At 38.3% G+C, this 15880-nt stretch overlaps 1 protein-coding gene across 1 annotated transcript in view; it reads right to left on the bottom strand.

The window, feature by feature from the left end:
- The window catches only part of NYAP2 (neuronal tyrosine-phosphorylated phosphoinositide-3-kinase adaptor 2), a 233418-nt gene extending 222038 nt beyond the window's left edge, over window positions 1–11380 (bottom strand). Inside the window, exon 1 of the mRNA XM_031677940.2 lies at window positions 11160–11380. Within this exon, the coding sequence (XP_031533800.2) occupies window positions 11160–11380 (221 nt within the window). The remainder of the gene's footprint in view (window positions 1–11159) is intronic.
- Window positions 11381–15880: the final 4500 nt, after the last annotated feature.

Genomic DNA, 15880 nt, shown 5'->3' with positions numbered 1-15880 from the left:
TGCTTCTTGGATTACAGGACCAGGATGATTATCTCGGCCCTAACTGGAAAGCATCAGGGAGTGCAGATCATGTAGCTCTTAGAATCACAATCACTTACTCCACTAACTCTGCACAAAGGCAGAGACCTCCGGGCAATTGTGCATTTGCTTTGGTTAATCTACATGCTTGTCCTTTTCTGAATAAACATTTAAAAAAAAACTTTCCTCAAACTTAAATGTGTGTATGTGTACAACTTTGAGTTTTCTAAAAGTATTTCAATTTTCTGTAAAATTCTTTAATCTCATAATACAACATATGAAAAATGAAACATAAAATTCTTATTACAAATATCAGCAAATCATTGAAAACCTAACAGACATCTGAATACGCTCCAATGAGAATACGCTTTCTCATCAAAACCCTTTCTCCGCCGTCTTCCTCCTCTCAGCAAATGGAAATTCCACTCTTCCTCTTGCTCTCACATCTCTCATCCAGTCTGGCACCGAATTCCATCAACCCTACCTTCAACATGTATCTCCAGTGCCACCACTTCTCCTCCTGCCCAGTGCTGCTGCCCTCTGGTCCTTGCCACCATCTGTCCTCCTCACGATCGTTTCTACAGCCTCTCAGCTGATGCTCCTGCCTTCCTGCACCACGTAGCAGCCAGAATGATCTCCCTCTGAGTTACAGAAGTCAGATCATGCCATCCTTTTGTCTCCAAACACTGCAGTGAGTTCTTGTCTCATCTCAACCGAGTAAAAGCCAAAGTCCTGACAGTGACCTCCACGGGCCGTGTCTGGACAAGACCTGACCCCGTTACTTTCAGCCTGACCTTCTGACCCCTTCCGGCAGCCACACTGACCTCCTTGCAGTGCCTCCGACATGTCAGAGATGCTCCCTTCTAGACTTCTTCTCTGGATGCTCCTTCTTCCTGGAAATGTCAGCCCCAAAGATCCACACAACTTCTTCTCTCACTTCAGGCCTTTACTCAAACGTGACAGCCCTAGTGAGTCTTTTTGTGACTCATGTTTGTAAAGATTGCACTCTTTCCACACCCCTGACCCTGCAATGCCCTGAGTTAGTTTTCTTAGAATCCGTAACATTTTAACTTACTCTCTGCTTTACTTGCTGTCTGTCTCCCTCACCCACCCACAGCAGATTGGAAATCCCATGAGGGCGAGTGTCTATTGCTATTCTGTCCTCTGCTTTATCCCACGCACCTAGAACTATGCCTCATATAAGAGATGCTCCATAAAGGCTTAATGAAAGAACCTATATAGAAACAAAATGGCCACGCAACACATATAAACATCACTGTAACTGAAAATTAAAAAGTCTTCTTGGTAAAGCTCTTCTTCATGGCTGAACCGCTTCATTTCTTGTCCAAACATCAGGACACACGGAGTGGTCTACCAAGTCCCAGATCAAAGATTAAAACGCAATTTACTAATTAAAATAATGGATTTTCAGTGTCTTCCTTTTATTTTTTAAAACATCTTCCTTGTACATCTTAATGAAAGTGCCTTTCTTTAAATTTTTTCCCCCTCTGCTTCCTGGCAGGCTATGGACATGAATATTCTGTCATGTATTTCCAAATATGAACGTTATCGAGAATAAATTTTCTCTCGAGGCATGTGTTTCAAGCAGAGATTCCTTTCTGGAGAGGGTCTTGATTTCCCTTCTCTTCATGATTAAAATTACTTTCAAGGTGACCCATACATTTATAATGAAGATGTTTCCTTCAGGCTACGTCAAAGTTGGACCGAAGCCTCGGAGCTGTTTTATTAGCATGCTCGGCCTCTGTTCTAGCAGCTTCATTTGTTACGTTAGACACGTTCCCTAAGCCGTATCGCATTTTTAGTAGTTAAAAAAATCCCCTGACTCATAGCCTTACTCCATAATAATTTCTTTTCCTTATCTGGGTTTTGAACATCTTCCAAAGGCCATGTTCATTTAAAGATTGAGAATATCCTCCAACAGCCCGAAGAATATAAAAAAGCAGCCCAAGACTCAGTTCAAGACTGTTGCCCGATTAATCTGCAACCATCCCTAAACATTTAACACTACTTCTGAAAGAAAGATTACCTTCAATTTTCCAATGGGGTTCTTTTCAGTAATTCAGGTTGCCATAGGTTTGGATGTTCGGAAGGTCTACTCTTTGCTGCGATTTCCTCGGCATTAAAACAGCTTAATTCTCAGGCTGACTGACAGTCTCCTACGGGGTTGCGTTCTAAAAAGCCCCTCCTCTTGCCAACATCTGTCTGTTTATTTCAGATATAGAACAGACACAGAGCTTCTTTACATGTAAAGTCAGCGCTAGGGTCTGGATAGAATTAAAGTTGAAACAACCAGAAATATAAATAGCCCTCAAACAGGTATGTGAGAAGAATAAAGGCTTACCTGAGCCATTAAGGGTCCCTCTTTATGTGGCCTCTAATTGGCCTGGCAGGTGACAGGGAAAAATCTAAAATCACCTCTATCACAAACATAGATATAATGTGAATGGGAAATAGATGAATGCTGTAGTTTGTAAGAATTCTCTTAGGACCGTGGTGACCCTGGCTGAAAACAGTAGACCAGCAGGACAGACACCATTTTGACTTATAAACACACAACAGTTAAAATGGGCGAATGTGGCGTCCTTAGGCTAAGTGGGGAAAGTTAATATTAATGAGCCTAAGTGGTGTCCTTAGATATATGCTCATTAATATTAACTTTCCCTTCCAGCACTGAAAAAAATAGAACATTTTTAATAAATCAATTCATTTAGGATCAGCCTTGTGGATTTGGCTTCTGGCCCAATAAAAAGCAGTGAGGGATGGACAAGGAAAGTTACTGAATTCTCCCTCCTAATCGTACAGTTGAATCTCCCCATCCATTTGGTATTCTAATAAAAATTACTCCAGTGTCTGGATATCATTTTTAGCTTTCAAAAAAGAAATCTAGATGCATAATTTTAACCAAAAACAAAAAAGCAAAGCAGCTTGTGGTCCTCTGAAATGATTAATAGAAAAGTGATTGGAATTAATCACAAACACAAGAGGAAGCTGAAATTAGAGAGGGTTATTGAGACACTGTCTGCTGTTTAATCTCACCCCCTTATCAACACATTAACCTTGTTTTCTCTGCCTGAGCACTGAGTCCTACAGCAAAATTAGGTCAGAAATTCACATCAGATCGGATCAGCTGATTCATTCCAGCAAGACCCTGACAAGCTGCAGATTTGGGTTTCACTCCACATAGGAGGATGGCTGAGGGCTCTCGGGGTTTGTTTCCGTGCTCCAAGCATGGGAGCTAGAGCACGTCGCAGAGCGATTTCTGCGCTTGTTGCAGAGAATTTCTAAGTAGTTTAAGGCTCGCTGTGGAGTATTTCTAAAAGTTGACATGGTTGTGTTTCTAAACCCCGGTTCATTTAACTGTCCTCACTTCACCTGAACAAAATGAGCATCCATTCTGATATACAAATAGAGCGTTGCATTTTTCTGCATACCTCCAATTGAGAAGAACCCGGTGAGACCTATTTGCAGCCAAAGTCGCCATTCATGTTGCACTGAACGGATCTATCCGCCCAAATGCACTTCAGTAAATGCTCCCTATTTCCATAAAGTCTTCTGCCACAAATCATGAGTATGATTCCAGAAGCCATAACTATCTAAAGAGGATTTATGTAACTGCTAACATTTCTCCAATAAGAGCTCTCTGTGTAATTATGTCTTTGGGTGATCATTTAAACTATTAACCAATGCTAAACTTTGGTATCACAGCCATTTGTTTTCTTTTGGTAGCAATGTTCTAGTAAAGGAAAAGCCAGTATTTATTTTTCTTTTTGCTTTTTTTGTTTTCTTTGTGGTCTAAAGGATGGACTTTAGTGGTCCTTTGTTTCTCTTTGACTAACAGAGATACTGAAACCTTCAAATACAAACAGTTTCCAAGTATACATCCTAATATACAATTGCATGTATGTTTTAAAGGAGCTGCAACTAATCTAATTCCATTTCTGACTGTCACTTTTAAAGAGGAAATATAACCTCATATAGATCCCTTGAGGGCATCCACAGGGAACAGAGGCGCTCCCAATCAGCTTAAGTAGTCCTTCGTGTCACAACCACTTCGCTAACGTCGAGAGCTGTCTTCCAGACTTGCAGTGTTTGGGAGAATTTCACTAAAGTAGCATTTGTTTTATTAGGAAAAAAAAATTAGTTCCATAGTAGAAAACATACTCAGAAAAGACATATACTGGGAACGATTTTTCTTGTTGCTTTTTACTTAAGGGATATGAACTATATCGTTTTCAAAATACTGTGGCCACTAGTAAAACAAGACAGTGCAGGGAATAGTTCCAGAATCCAGACAGAAAAATTCACATGAAGGGCAGCCTCAAACCTGAGCATGCTTTTGGTATACCAGATGATCTTTATATGGCCCATCCTCTTCAGTGATTGTCTTTACTTGATGTCCTAAATAAGGTGTTACCTGCAAAGACTGAATCTCCACAGCAAGCTTCAAGTTCACAGGTACTGCCTTACAGGTTGTTTGTAACCAGACTGTTCTCACTGGCGAGTTGCCTCCTTCTTAATGGCTGGTGCCTGGGTTGCATCAGTGGTTCAATACCGCCATCATCCCTGTGTCTTAAACATCCCTTTTCATCTACGCACGTGACAAACTAGGGTTTTGTAACCCATCTTAGGCGATCTCACTTGTCTGAAGCTGTAGGTTTTGCATGTTTGTTTTCTGATAGGCAAACAGAAATAAATCTCATTTAACAGTGCCTGCAGAAAACTATTAGAATTTAAAACAGCAGAAAGGATGAGCTACTGAAATATTAACTTTTCACCTTTGAGTCTTTCTCTCTCTTTTTTTCTCACCAAATGTCATTTGGAGCTGTTAAGAAAAACACTAACAGTATCACTTTTTATTTATTTAAAATTTTTCACCCAATAAGCCTTTTCAGTAAAATCTTATTTGAGAGGTGGAAGTGATGATACAAGAAAGTTAGTAGTGATGAGGGGCTGAAGTTAGTTTAAAAATAAGAAATTGGGCTCAGGAAGCCTGAATGACTTAGAACACTGAGACAGTGGTGAGGGCATTCTTTTTCGAAGAGCTTGGGGTTTTAAGCTTCCCAGCTTCAACACAAAAGGCATTTCAGCACATATGTGATCTAGAAGGTCAATCATATGAAATCCTATTTCCATTTTTTAAGCAATCCCTGGCAGTCTGCACATTTGTGAAATTGCAACTGGCATATTTCACAGAGAATTATCATCAATGCCTTTTCAAGGTCAAACATGCCCCATCTTTAGATTTTCAGCATTTACATCCTATATGTTAAACCACAGCATATATTAAAGAAGGCATTCTGCAGACATGATAAAGAATTTTAATTGATTAGACTGCGTTCATTAATGTCACATTGAATTTTCTCTACAACTTGACATAATTGCATGTTAAAAATATTAAAATGCATGTGAGATTCAGATGTGGGTATTCCAAGTCTGTTACCATCCCTGAAACCTCAAAATGCCTGTGTGCCCAGAATCTTGCTCTGGAGTTTTAAAAAAATGTAAAAAATACACTTGTTATTAGGAAATTTCAAGCCATTCTAAAAATACTGTGAGGATATTCTATATAAGTTTAAAAATTATCATAATTTCTAATTGTCAGAATCACAGAATACTGGTCACCACATGAAAGAAGTAAAATTGAACTTGAAGATTACAATGGCTACTGAGATGGGGTAACACGAGATAGCCACAGCCAGCCCAGTCGTTATGTCTCCTCCTCCTGCCCAGTCATGACTTTTGGGGCTCCTTTCATGTTTCTCTCTCCAACTCTCCCCATAACAACATCCAGGGGCTTCTATGTCCCCCACTGTACATGGGCCCTGCTTTTGGAGGAGAAACTCATCTGAGCAACACAGATGGACCTAGAGATTCTCATGCTAAGTGGAGTAAGTCAGACAGAGAAAGACAAATATCATATATCACTTATATGTGGAATCTAAAATAATAATAGTTATACAAATGAACTTATTCACAAAATAAAAAGAGACTCACAGAAATAGAAAACAAACTTACAGTTACCAAAGGGGAAGCAAGGGAGGGATAAATTAGAAATTTGAGATTAACAGAATCACACTACTATATATAAAATAGATAAACAACAAGGACCTACTGTACAGCACAGGGAACTATATGCAATATCTTGTAATAACCTATAATGGAAAAAAATCTGAAAAGGAAATACGTATCTGTATATAAAACTGAATCACTTTGCTGTACACCTGAAACGTTGTAAACCAACTATACTTCAATAAAGCAAAACAAAATAAAAAACTAACAAACAAAAAGTCACCTGAGAAGTGTCTCAAAATTTTACTAGCATTTTGTTCCTTCCAATGATATTCACACTTTAAATTAAGATTCCCGGAAAATATTTGGGAGGAAGGATATAAAAAAGAGGGAGGAAGAGCTATTGATGGCAAGATACGTACTACACCTTTTAGTTCCTAGCACATGTGACAGCTATGGGGCACAATAATAAAATGGTATGCGAGGAGCCAGATTTGGGGCCGTTTCATGCAAGATTAGTCATCTGTTCATTCATCGTTCAGTCATCCATGCATTGTGGCTGAACAGTCTGTGCTCCTAAGATTCTTTAGATTCCATCCCTTCCCACCTACTCAAACACATAATCACAGTAATTTTTCCTTCCCTCTCCTAAGTCACTAACATTTCCCTTCCTATTGCAATCATTCATATCAGCATCTCAAGTAAGCTAGTTTTCTCTCTTCTTAAAGGAAAAAAAAAGAAAAAAAACAGAAAAACAAACCACTATAGACCTCTCTTCCCCCCTTCAATTACTCTCCATATTTTTGAATTTTGTTTAACCTCAAAAGTCTTCAAAATGATTCTTTATTCCTTTCTTCCTTGAATCGATTCCTGTCTTCCCATCCTCTCATGAACATAATCCTGATGAATTTTGTCCCCAGACCTCCACCCAAATTGTTCTTTTCAGCAACACCAATGTGGTAAAAGGTGTTGATCAGTGTTCAGGCTTCAATATATTTGATCTATCAGTAAAATTTCTCTCTCTTCTTTATCACTTTTCTCGCTTCTCTCTGAGGCATCACCCTCCTTAGTGGTTTTCTTCTCTTATCTCATTAGCTGTCTTTGCTGGATTCTTCTACTGTTCCTAGCATGTAAGCAGTTAGGTGCCCCAAGAAACAGTCCTGGGTGCTTTTGTCCTCCCTGTTTAATTTTAGGTCCAAGGTATCCTTAACCAGGCTCATGACCATAAAATCTACAACTATGACTCTTATATTTAAACCTCCTGCTTTGTTCGCTGCCATGAGTCCTGGATCCAACTGCCCATCCAGAATCCCTACTTGAGTCTCTAAAAGGACTCACAACATTGGTATGTGAAAGCTGAGCTCTTATTCTTCCACTGTTTGACCTAAATTTACTCCTATTCTAGACTTTACTATTTCATTAAGTGGAAACACCATTCTAGTTGCTTCAGGCAGAAACAAAAGAAAACATAACATAACAGCAGAGCCCAGAACAACAGCAAACTTGAGACTCCTTTCTCTTACTCAACCTCCACATTTCATCAATCAGAAAATTCTAATGGTGCCCATAATTTGAGCATTGTATGCCACCTTCACTGACACCACCCTAGTCCAAACTATCATCATCTCTTAGCTGAATTATTGCAAAAGCTTTCTCTCGGAATTTCCTGCAGTCTATTCCGTATCCATCTATTCAACACACAGAACCCAGAATAATCCTTGTAAAATGTTTGGTTAGGGCATGTCACATCTCTGCTCAAAAATCTTCAATGAATTTTTCCCCTTATGAATAAAACATAAAATCTTACAAGGTTCTACATTACCTGATGGCCACAGCAGTCTGAACTTACACCCCCACCCCTAATCTTTGCTTGGACCCTACATGATGTCTTGATCTCTCTTTGGAACACATCAAACCTGCTGTTCCCTCTGCTGAGAATTCCCTTCCCCGCAGACAGTCATATGGCCCCCGTCTCTGGCAGTAAGCTTTCAATGTCTCATGTCTCTGCTCAAATGTCACTTGACTTCAGAGGTCTCCTCTGGCCTCTGTTTTTATCTCCTTTACCCTGCTTTGTTTTACAATGTGGAAAATTATCACCACCTTTCATATATGTGTGTGTTTGATTCATGTTGTCTCGCCTTCATTCTTCTCTCAGAAAGTAGTTCTTTTATAGGCAGTGACAATGTTTTGTTCATTACTGTCTCATAAAGGTCTAGAACACTTTCTGGCACTTAGTAAAAGTTCAATAAATATTTCACCAATCAGTGACTACATTTTACAGCAAGTTATTTATTGATCAATAAGTGGGCTTAAGACTCTGTTCTAAGAACTGTATAGAGAAATAGTCTTCCCATGAAACTTACATTGTAGCTTAAACATTAGCAACCAGGTCACATACTGTGTGCACTGTTTGCTCGTTGTCTCTAATCACCTTGACCTCAGGTGAGTGATGCCCTAGCTAGCTCCCTTGGCTCAGTGTCAGTCTTTGCTTCCAGTATTAAAGTCTCTGCCTGACCCCTTATTGCAGGAGTGGAATCAAAGTTCAGCTTGAACATAAGCTCACTTTGCAAGCACCTGGCCTTCTGCTTATTTCTGGTAGGTGTCTCCATGCCTGGGAAGTTGGTTTACTCTTCAGCCACACTCACATCCAGGGACAAATTCCAAAGGGCCTCATCACCATCACTAAGTCTCTCTGACATAAAGTACTGATTTTTAACTCTCCTGTGGTTAACACCAACTACTATGGCAGGAGCAGCCTTCCAAGCAACATGGTTATGGATCATGAAGAACATCCTGGCTTCAGGCATGCGTGTTCCCAAGTCTCCGACTTAGGTTTTGCCATGGAAACAAGGAATGTGCACAGCAGCTGAGTATCTAGCTCATCAAATGCAAGATCCCAGAAGATGCTTGCTTCTTTCTGCTACCAGTGGGTTTTTCATTTTTTTCCTAATCTGATTAGAGAAAGATAAACTGAATTTCAAAACCATTTTTCTCCCCTCTTTGAGTCCTTACTCATTTGTTACAAGAAAGACCCCATATATTCAAGAGAATGGCTTCAAATAAATCATCCATGTAGATTAAACACACACACACACACACACACACACAGTGGGTGCCTTCTCCTGCCTTTCCTCTGTCCTTAACCAGGGCTAAACTGCAGTTTTATCTCTTGTTGATGGGCTGATGTGGGAAGCAAATGTCTCCAGATCATCTGAGACTTCAGTTCAATGTGTGATCTAAACCACCTTTACTTTTATGCCCGGTAACATAACTCTAGATGACATTGCTTTGTTAACCTTGCAGGAACTAACTCAAAGTTTACTTAACTGAATTTTCTGGACCTCATTCACTATGCAATGACAGGATTTCGCTGTGTCTCCACCTACCTAAATTCCTGCTCCTGCCCCTCGGACTTTAGACTTCTTAGAATTCTTGGTTGTGCCCCTTGGAACACTTGAGCACCTAAAAATAAGTCATTTTTGCTGTCTTAATGTCTATGGATCTTTAGATAGAAACCTTCTGAAATCCGCTGATGAAACACAGAAGATGACAGCACAGCGATAAGCTCATGGGGTGCTCTGTACAATCTAACAGAACTATTCAGCAAATAAGTCTGTCTATGTGCTCCTAGCAAATGAATCGTTCAGTTTCAGTGGCAAGATTCAGAAACTTTAGACTTTAAAGGTGAAGTTATTTTATAAATCATGTAGGATATCCTTTTTTATTCTGAGTGTTAGAGAACTTAGACTCACAAAAGTCAAGTAAAATGCTCACGTATGCACAGAAGTGCATCAGAAGTACTTCACAAGGAAAAAATCTGTTCTAAGGAAAAGCATTTAGTGACTCTTAGAAAGAAAAACTGTGATACCAACTAAAATTAGGTAGAAATAAAAAAAAGTCTTAGCATATGCAGTTATGAACGTGTTTATCAAGCACACCATTTTGTAAATATTTGTATATCTGGTGATAGAATCGATTTGCATTTTAATCATCCAGAGAAAAATGATGACACTCTTTCAGAATAATCCTCTACAAAATTTCTTTTATGTTTTTATTCCAAATCTCTCTCCCTCTTTCTGTCTCTCCCTCTTCCTCCCCAGCCTCTCATACACAGTTGCTTGCCATGACATGTTGGAGGAATGCATCCTCACCTAGCTTCTTTATAAGAATGAAAATTCATCTTAAAAGAACGTTTTATTTTCCTTCATATCATAATGTTCACAGACAGTCAGCAAAGGATTAGTGCCAGATTAGATGAAAAATCCACGACTATCAAAATAGCTTAACTATTACCATTCAGTTATCCGGGCAATTGATATGGACTTAATTTCCTAAATTCTGCTTCTTTGCACTCAGTAAATGGATTCCATTGAAGAAACAGGACTCCATCAAACACGTGTTTCTACTTGTACCCTCCCCTCAACACATAACACTCAGGAAATATTGTAACCTGCTTTGGGAAAAATCAAAAGATAATGTATCTCTCTTTTGGTCTCAGTACCCTAGGAAACCTAGCCTCCAATTGGAAGCTGCAATCTGAGACTCATTTGCTTATAGCTGGTAGGTTTTGCAGCATAAAAGACATTTCATTTGAACAGACCTGAAGCACTTACTAGCAAAGATATAATAACTACAGAATTCTGCACAGTGAGCACACACTAAAGATTCCGCCTCACTAGCTCACGTAGTTCTAATTATCGACGAGTTTTTCATAATTTAGGGAGAAAATGAACTCTAAGGTAAGAACGATAAACAAGAACCATTAAAGGTGGGGATTTTCATTAAATACTGGCTGTTAACAGTGTTTGTCGGTTCCCTTACGCTTTTATTAAGAGATTGTTCAATATGATCGTTTATTTGGAGGAAACTGAATTATTTCTCCATCCCATCTGCATCACCATATGCACAACACACAAGTAAACAGCTCTTGTTAACTAACGCGAGGGTCCTGTCAGAAGGGTGGATTCTGTTTTTGTTACAGTGAAGGAGACATTTTCACTTGGTCTCCGCAAGTCTAACCTTGAAAGAAACCCCTTCTTGACCAGGTGACAACTTTATAGGCTTTGCTCACAGTTTCCCTCCGGTGCAAAAAAACTTTCATTTATATTTACCGTTTTATTGCTTCCTCTTGTCTTCGGCGTTTTTCATTCTTCTCCTTCAAGTAGGCCAGGTTTGTTTCATTTCTCAAGCGATCATTCTCTCGCGCGATGTCTGATGCGTTCTGAATCACCAAGCCATCATATGCTTTCATCCCCATATCCTCGATATACTGGAGGAATGTGTCCAAAGGGTCTTCCTCGGGATTAGAACTCATCATCTTGGAGGATTTCATGTAACAAGGAACACTTCCTGTGGGAGAAGAACACATTTATCAAAGATGGGGATAAAAGCAAGGGACTGCTTACTCTCCCTAACATCTCATCAGCTCCAAATTCCAGTGACTATAGTGGAATCTACATGGAGAAAATGTCTTGTTAGAAATTACAAATAGAGTATTTGAAGTAAATGTTAAATGAATATTTGAGTAGCAAACGCTTCCTCAAAGCAGCAAAATTAGCAAATCAAAGGCCAAAGCCCTTACACTGAAAGGCGATGTAACAGTGCAAATATTTTGTGGGAGGATAAACATAGGTTTATGGAGGCAGAATCATGATTCTGTTTCTCAAAAATGTGTTACTGTACTAATAAGATATACCAAGCTTCATTTGTTTCTGATCACTATAAACACTATCCTGTTTAATTTCAAATAAAACGATGTAATTACTGGGAATGAAATTTCTTATTGTGTGTTTTCCTTGCAATTTTAAATTAAGATTTATGAATCTGAACAATTCATGCAAAATATAGCAGTAATCAAGGAAATTCACATTTCTAATATAATTTGTCATAGAAATAACCCCTTTCTGACCCTCCATTATTTTCCAAAATTGTGCTCCACAATGGCTTCATGTTGTAACTCAAATATCATACATCACCAGGACCACGTTAATCCTTCCAGCTGGTCATTCAAGCAGTGACAATTGTGATTATCATCACTACATGAAGGTTTAAAGACCTGAGCCACAGAAAAGAATACTGAAAATCAAAATCAAATCAAAACAACAACACGAATATAGGACTTAAAAAGCTCATCTATAAAATGATGGAAATAATAGTGCCTACCTCCTGCTGATGTAAAAATTAGGAGAGTTGATGACTGTGGAGAATTTAGCACAGAGGTCAATGGTAGTAAGCATATGCATAATAAATGTGGCTAATATTATTAGCAGTGATAATAATGTGTAATGTGTATATGTGTATGGATGGCTGGGTGGATAAATCAGCACACCTTGAAATAGGGCTATCCCAAGAATTATAGAAATAAATAAAACCAGGGGACAGAGAAATTGTGTTTTAATCAATCAAAAAAAGAACTAAAATTTAATTAATTACATGCAAGGTAAATCTCTTACCCTTCTAGCTTAATAAGACTCACTGTCCTCAATTGCATATTCGTTGTGGTGAAACAAAATCAATTAACAAGGGGAAAATGTTGGCAATTTAAAAATTGTGAATTATCTTTACATTTTTTACTTTCTTCAAAATATTCAGAAAGATATCTCCTAAAATACCAGTCGAACTTTTTAGTGTAGACGTCCTAGACCTGCATGTTTAGCATGACGAGTCATTTTCATTTTTTTTTTAACAAGAATAATCATGTTCCATAATCTAGATGGTAGCTATGGAAACTTCACTTCTGATCAGAGTTTATTAGCATTTCAGCTGCCAGTCAATCCATACATTACTTGAAGCTCCTGCTGAATTTAAGGATTTATTCCACAATATGTAAGAAAACGTTGAAACTAGAGGAGAGGTGAATTGTTTGTTGACCCATGATTTTCTGTTATGAGAAGCTTTCTTATGTTTGTTTGGTTTTAAGCCATGATAGGCTGGCACATCAAATGGGCTTTTAATTTTAACTAACAACTGTAATTGTTTTTTGATATCAGCCCATCAGATTAGAGGCTGAAGTGGTGAACATACACAGGAATAAAAAAATTGCAGCTCCAAATGATTGTAATTGGAGGGGGAAGGGAAAATGCAACCTGATTCTCAGAGAACTAAAGCATTAATATGACTGAGAATTCACTTCTACCAAGGACTTCCGTATTAGGTGTGCTCAGATAAAAAAAGATCTGCATAACTTTATAGCAATTAATTCTACCATAGTTAAGCAAGCCAAGTCAGTATTACAAGGATTCTAGAAAGAATGCCTCAGGGTGGAAGATGATCGCTCCTACTCTGCCTGGAGCAAACCTGTCTATTTCCCATTGTGTAAGGCATTACCCAAAAATTTTTACTTCTTCCCTTAAGCTTTCCTCCCATCCGGATGACATCAGTGATTCTTTACAGTTTATATATTCCAAATGTTAACAAGGTTAATTGTGTACCTCTGAAAGTTAATTGTCTTGCTAAGTGGTGTTTCAATTGGCTGGAGTTTAAATTATGTTTATTCTGAGAAAATATTAAATAACAACATCATAAAATATTGATACCACGAAGAGTCATAAGATTTTTTTTTAAGTTGAGACGAAAATTTGGGGGGTGGAAATCAGCCATAAACAACATTGTAAATCAAATCTAGCTCAATTTTTTAGAAACACATGCCTTAATCTGTATCTCAAATTCTCAAATGTAGTGGGGATAGCAAAGTGCTTTACAATGAGGTACAGCATGAAGAAAGAAAGAAAGAAAGAGAGAAAGAGAGATAGAAACATAAAATCTATTAAAACCTTAAAGCAATGAAAATTGGCTGTCGGTGAACATGCTTATGCCGTCCAGTACTAGAGGATATTTGTTTCTACAATCATTCATTAATTCAAGTGTTTCTTAAGCACCTATTATGAACTAGCCACTGACACAGGCAGAATTGTGTCCTTCTAGACAGGCACACTGCAGGGATAGGACACAATACACAGACCCCTGCACTGCAACGTGACAAGGGTACTGATTCAGTTGGCAATGATGGCACTGACCAGTCTGTCATGGTTTATGGTCACCGTTTTTGAGAATGAACAAGAAACCCTTTTCAACAATCAGATCTTGTCTTCAAAAATAAAAATAAAAAATGGACTTGGGCTTGACCCATGTTTAAGGATCATATGTTTTTGTTTCCTTGTCCACATTAAAAAAAAAAAAGATAGCTGGTAAGATAGAGGGAAAGTGAAGCAGTCTTGAAGAGCACATAGCTGAGCAGGTGACCAATATGGCCTAAAAGTCCAAAATACTTGAAGGTGTTCAAATAAATGGGACCGTAAGTATTAGTCACTAACATTACTATTCGATGATTTGTGGCAGATCTTAACTGTGGCAGAGATTGCGTTTAATCACAATTCCTCCAAAAGTATAGCTTTACATAAGTGAATAGAACGCTTAGTGTTCAACTTCCTTAATGACAGGTGAGCAAATGGAGTCCATGAAGGGACTTAATGGATTTGCTCACTAACTGAATGCGCATAGACAGACCACTTATCCATTCGGCCCCATTTTTCACATCTAGAAAATAAGGGCTTTGGGGCAAATGAAACAAGAAGCTTATTCTGTCTCTCAGTCACTCGGGCTCCACCCTTCCAAGCCCAAGGGTGTTTCTCAGGAGACTAAACTAGGAATGAACAGATTCACGGCCTCATCAAAGAAAAGCTGATCTTATGTTAAGTGCTTACTTCGTTACAATTGCTACTATTCCCATGAGTGAGAACCCACAGGCAAGTATGAGCTTAAATCTGCCTTTCAGAAATTTATATTTATAGCTTAAGATACATGTTGAATCAGATGTGTTTGTTATCACTAAAAAAATTGGCTGCATTTTGATTGCTGGATATTAAATCAAGTTCATTTCTGGACCTTGAATGACAAGCCAGTATGCAAACATTTTATAAAAGCTTGCTCTGTGCACCTAAGTCCTAAAGTCAGCATCATAGAAGAGCATAGTTAAGAAGAAAGTGAGCCCCTTTCTTCAGGTAGCATCTTTAGATACATGGCAATTAATTAATTAATTGATCTACCTTACTAGATCACAAATTATTACATAGGGTATTTATAACAGAGTGTGTGAGATTGAAGGGAACTTTTGCATTTCTCCAGGCCTCCCCTTTATTTGAACCATATGTCTACAGTCATTTTTGCTCAAGACAAATTAGATATTTTAGCCCTCACCCTAGAGCTTTGGTTGAAGGGTGGCATCCATGGTCTTCATCCACAAAGCAGGGTGTTGATTCAAACAGCCACGATTTGTGTGTGTGTGTGCTCTTTTTCTTTGAAGTTGTGGTCAATACTTAAAATTTGTGTCAGGGATTCTCCCGGGAAAGCACCTAAAATAATTGCAATCAGAATTCCCATACAAATCACTGATAACTTCAAGTATTCACTTTCCACCTTTCTTGTATTGCTATATTCTGCATTTATGAGAGACTCCTTTTGTTTAATTTTTGGATTACTCTATTTAGAATCATTGCACCCTAATAAAACCTACAGATGTTGCTCTAAATATAACTGGATGTTTAATGGCTCAGCTTTATTTTTTTATTTCACTTTTGTTATTTATTTCCTTTTGACCACACCCTTTACAGAGCTGACTTTGTATAATGTGATACTCCCCAAAATTTGAAATTTCACTCTACTCAGCTAAGCTGCGTCAATTTAAGCTGGTGGGATTCAGGTCACGTTTAAGACAGTAAGCGTTTTATATTTTAATTGAATTAATCGTTTCCTCATTTTCCTTTGTGTGAAGTCATCACGATACCTTACCAATGCTGAGCCTAGAACTGAAAGTATCATTACATTTCTTCACAAT

This window comes from Vicugna pacos, chromosome 5 (assembly GCF_048564905.1).
Source record: "Vicugna pacos chromosome 5, VicPac4, whole genome shotgun sequence".
Lineage (NCBI taxonomy): Eukaryota > Metazoa > Chordata > Mammalia > Artiodactyla > Camelidae > Vicugna > Vicugna pacos.
This window is presented reverse-complemented; position numbering and strand designations above follow the sequence as displayed.